The sequence below is a fragment of the Mus caroli genome, chromosome 16, assembly GCF_900094665.2.
Source record: "Mus caroli chromosome 16, CAROLI_EIJ_v1.1, whole genome shotgun sequence".
Lineage (NCBI taxonomy): Eukaryota > Metazoa > Chordata > Mammalia > Rodentia > Muridae > Mus > Mus caroli.
Window position 1 is genome coordinate 20,209,702 of NC_034585.1, and position 4,572 is coordinate 20,214,273.

A 4,572-nucleotide genomic window follows, 5' to 3' on the forward strand; every position below is an offset into this window, starting at 1 on the left:
ATTGGTTCAGAAAGTGTGTGAGGCAGGCTCAGAAGGGATTCAGAATGATGGCAGCTTTATTATCGATCAGTCCACAGGGAGTTATAAAGTCCCATTGACAGGCTGTTCTGATCACCATGGCTGGATGACTTAGGTCACAATGTTTGTGCTTGGGCAGTGGGAAGAGAGGCTGGGAGAGCATTTGTGAAGCTACCTAGGCTGTGTAAGTTAAGAAAGAGCATCAAGGAGATCTAAATCAGAAAATTCTATTGTTTCTGTGTTTGGATCCTTCCAGCTAGCTGGCTTCCATGGGTGCCCAGGACATTTGTGGGAAGTTGCTTCTGGGAAATCAGATATCAGCTTAAATGAAGGGCTATCTGGCTGTACATGGATATCAGGGATCAAATCATCATGAGCCTTAGTGTTATATGGTGGGGTGGCAGCTACCACACCTAGAATGAAATCTGAGTCTTGAAAGCCAGAAGAGGTAACAGTTGGCTGGGCTTAGGGAGGGGTCAAGGTGGGCCCTTCTGTCCTCCCCTGTATCTGTGTAGATGTAGTACTGTCTTCAGAAGAGCTTGCCAAAGGCTCTGTTCTCTGGGCAGTCTGCTTTACACTGTTTTTGTCTTTATTTGTTTGCTGACCATGACCATGACCATGACCAAGACCATGACCATGACCATGACCATGTCTGTGACCATGACCATGACTATGACCATGACCATGACCATGACTATGACCATGACCATGACTATGACCATGACCATGACCATGACTATGACCATGACCAAGACCAAGACCATAACCACGTCCCTCTGTGTGTGTATAGTCATCACCATCTTCCCTTTGGTGTCTAATATAATCAAGTTTAAGTTGATGTCCATGACCACGGCCATGTGGTTTCTGGTGTCCATGGCCAAGGCCATGCCTCTATGGGGACCAATGGCCATGGTCATGCCCATGCTTATGACCATGGTGATTCTTAGCCTTGATTTGCTTTTCATGCAACCAGACATGCTCCTCTTTTTGCTCCCTGACAATGTAGGGTGGACTTACAGTTGTTCCTGCATTTGTTTCTTGTACTCTGGCTGTCCGGAAAGGAGAAAAGCCTGGAGGCCTCCTTCGAATCAGAGTAGTCTACAGAGGAAATAGTAAGATGAATGCCTTATGTTAGTACCAAGCTGATGATGAAGGAAGAAGAGACTAAGCACCTGATGATGCCATTTTATATTATAATGGGCTGAGTCTTTCCCAGATATTAGATACTATAATTGTTGACATTTAATAGAGGCTCCACCCCACAGTTACCTGGCAACAGCCACGAGTGCCCAACTCACTTTAAAGGGGGCTGCTTGCTCCCTGTTCTCTCTTTTGCTCTCGTCTTCTCTTGCTTCTGCTCTCTTCCCCTCTTCCCCCTCTCTTTTCATTCCCTTCCAGCTTCTCACTCCATGTGCTCAGGGCCAGCCTCTCCTCCTCTTTTCTCCCACTTGCTCTTCCACTCCCTCTCCCTTTCCCCCTCAATGTCCCCGTCTCCCCCTCTGTCTCTCTGTCTCTCTCTGTGTCTCTGTCTCTGTCTCTCTCCCTTTCTCTGTCTCAACTACCCCCTCAACCCCACTTCCCATGCCCTAAATAAACTTTATTCTATACTATACTACACCCTCAGGGTGAAGGATGCCACAACATGGGCCCACAGAAGTACCCCTTTCCCCACACCATACCCGACCTCAAACAAATATATCCCTGTTTTCCCATTCTTATTATAAAACACATTAATAATTTTCTAGAGAAATAAATTAACAATGATTCTTCTTTTATTCTTGAAATTTGTAGGCTCTGTTTGTGGTCCTAGGGATTGAACTAAGAATCTTGAACATGTTGGGCAGATACTCCAGCACTGAGTTATAGCCTCAACACCTGCCCTAATTATTCTTCTGTTTTGTTTTGTTTTTGGATTTTTCGAGACAGGGTTTCTCTGTATAGCCCTTGCTGTCCTGGAACTCACTTTGTAGACCAGGCTGACCTCCAACTCAGAAATCCGCCTGCCTCTGCCTCCCAAGTGCTGGGATTAAAGGCGTGTGCCACCACTGCCCGGCCTAATTATTCTTCTTAATGATACTCTAAGGCTAAGAGTTTTTCTTCATTTAGAAAAGAGGGTTGTTTGAGCACATCCTACCTCGGGTACTCAGTTTGATAACTGATATCATTTCTGTTCCAACCATTGCTGTTATTATCCTTAAAGGTCTTTATGGCAAAACTATGTCAGGCTGTGCCACCACAGGGCCTATTCACAAGTGTGACAGGAAGACCTTTTACAATGTGTTAGAGATAGTAACAAATGACAAGAACCTAAACCAGAAAGGAGAGGTGGCAATCTGCACAGAGGTGTGGCTTTCTAAATATGTTCCACCTCCCCTTTTATAGTTGAGGCCTGTGCTCAGATATGAAAGTACTCAGGCTTTGGAGTCACATGTCTTTTAGTTGTCAGGATCATGATGGAAAGGGTGGGCTCAGAGTTGACCTACACTCAACACTCTACACACTAAGTCCACTTTGCTGCAAAATAAAACCACAGCACCTGCCTCCCAGGGTCCTCAGGACTGATGAGAATGTGCAAGGAGCTTGCTGTGCAGAGCCTGGGAAAGAGGGACTTAGTGAAGTGATTCACTCTGGAGCTTCAGAGCACTTCAAATCTTAGCATCCCATTATTGGTAAGTAATGAAGCCCTAGGCACATTGATTCTTAAAAAGACGATGCAGAGTGTTGCCTCTCAGATTTGAATCATGTGTAGACCCCTTGACTTCTGTTTTAAAGTGCATTTTGGTATTCATTTAACTGTGGAAGGGGAGTGAATCCACGTTTCTCACAAAGTCCTTCAATGCACAGAGCAGAACCCAGCACACAGTAGTGCTAAGGCCTTAGGTGCGTCTTGGAGTTGTGTGGCTAGTGGTAGTGCCCTGGTCTTCTCCTCACTACCAGGCAGGGAACGCTGACAGTGAGCTAAGTGACTGAGAGGTGACCTGTTTTCTTTCCCAGCCATAAAATGCAAGATCAGCATAGATATGTACAACTTCTTATGGGTTTAAAAGAGCAGCCCCTCCCCCAGGTTATTTCAGTAATGATTCATGTTCAATATTGCTTTTTGGAATAGACAGAACTGACCCCAAGCTGACAATACTCCAATCCTACCATATCTAATGCTTGGCATTTCACAGTCGGGACGACTTTGTTCTCCCATGGTCTCATGTACACGTTAGCATTGCAGTTGAGACTTTGCTAATCATGAAAACAGAAGACAAGAGAAAATAAATCAGCATTAGTCATGAGGCCCATGAGCAAGTGACCCTTAGAGTGTCACACAGGGACAGTGCTACTCACTCCAAGGTGCTTGATCTCACAATCTTCTGTCAGCTCTGTGTTACTTTCCTTGGAACATTTGGTTTCTCTGGCTATGAACTCAATAACGTAATTAGTTCCTGCTACCACCTGTAAAGTTAATAGTACAAGACAAATATTTAGTGAGGATTTCTATAACAAACTGCACTTTTTTACTTCAGTGTGGTCAAAGTTAGAATCTGGAAATTTTAAATATTACCTGACCATCTTAGAAAGTTACACTGTCCTTGTAGTGTGACTACCAGTATAAAATTCTCTACAAGGTGCACATATCTGATACATCGTTTTGTTTGTATGTATATCTAAGATTTCTGGATATTAGTTGGGTCAGCTTACTTCACTGAGTAAAAGAAATACAGGGTAACCTTTCACTTTAATATTCACATACTAATTTAAATGTTCATAAGCTATAAACCACACCTACCAAGTAACTCAAGGGCCTGAATTTTAGTACAATCTGACGTATGGGAGGGAAAACTTAAAATATTTTCTGTTGTCTCTCTGCCAAATACTGAATCAGAAAATCCGTGTGTAGTTTAAATTACCCAGTTAGGAAAATATTTAGATTATCTATTAGTTTTCATATATTTTTAAGATTAAGTAACCTCTTATATCTATAAACAAACCAGTTGGTGGAACATGCCTGTAATCCCAGCATTGGGGAGGCAGAGGAAGGTAGATCTTTGTGAGTTCATGGCCAGCCTGGTCTAGAGAGTGGATTTCAAGTCAGTCTGGACTGTATAATGATATACTTTCTCAAAAAAAATTTTTTAAGTAGTTAGGAATGTATCTAACCAAATGACTCAAAAACTATTACAATAAAATTCTCTACAATAAAAATTTCTAGATATTAGCAAAGGAAATTACAGAAGATACTAGACAATAGAAATATAGTCCATGGTCCCAGATAAATAAAATTAATAGTGTGAAAATATCTATAGTACCACAGTTAATATACAGAATTAATACAATACCTATAAAAATTCCCATGTCATATGTCATAGGCTTAGATAAAATACATGAATTTATATGAAACCACAAAAGACCAAATGGCCAAAGCTGTCCTAAGGAGCAAGACAATGCTGAAGGTATTATAGTACTTGACCTCAAATTATACTATAGAGCCATAGTGACAGAGACAGGCTGCGACTGGTGCAGAAACAGACAGGAAGACCAACAGCACAGGCAGGAACCAGCCCC

The 4,572-nt window shown here is 42.4% G+C and overlaps 1 protein-coding gene across 1 annotated transcript in view; it reads right to left on the reverse strand.

The window, feature by feature from the left end:
* The window catches only part of LOC110312040 (T-kininogen 2-like), a gene marked incomplete at its 5' end in the record, with an annotated part of 24,900 nt that overhangs the window by 2,216 nt on the left and 18,112 nt on the right, over nt 1–4,572 (reverse strand). Inside the window, 3 exons of the mRNA XM_029470741.1 lie at nt 1,036–1,116; nt 3,166–3,252; nt 3,355–3,504. Of these exons, the coding sequence (XP_029326601.1) occupies nt 1,036–1,116; nt 3,166–3,252; nt 3,355–3,504 (318 nt within the window). The remainder of the gene's footprint in view (nt 1–1,035; nt 1,117–3,165; nt 3,253–3,354; nt 3,505–4,572) is intronic.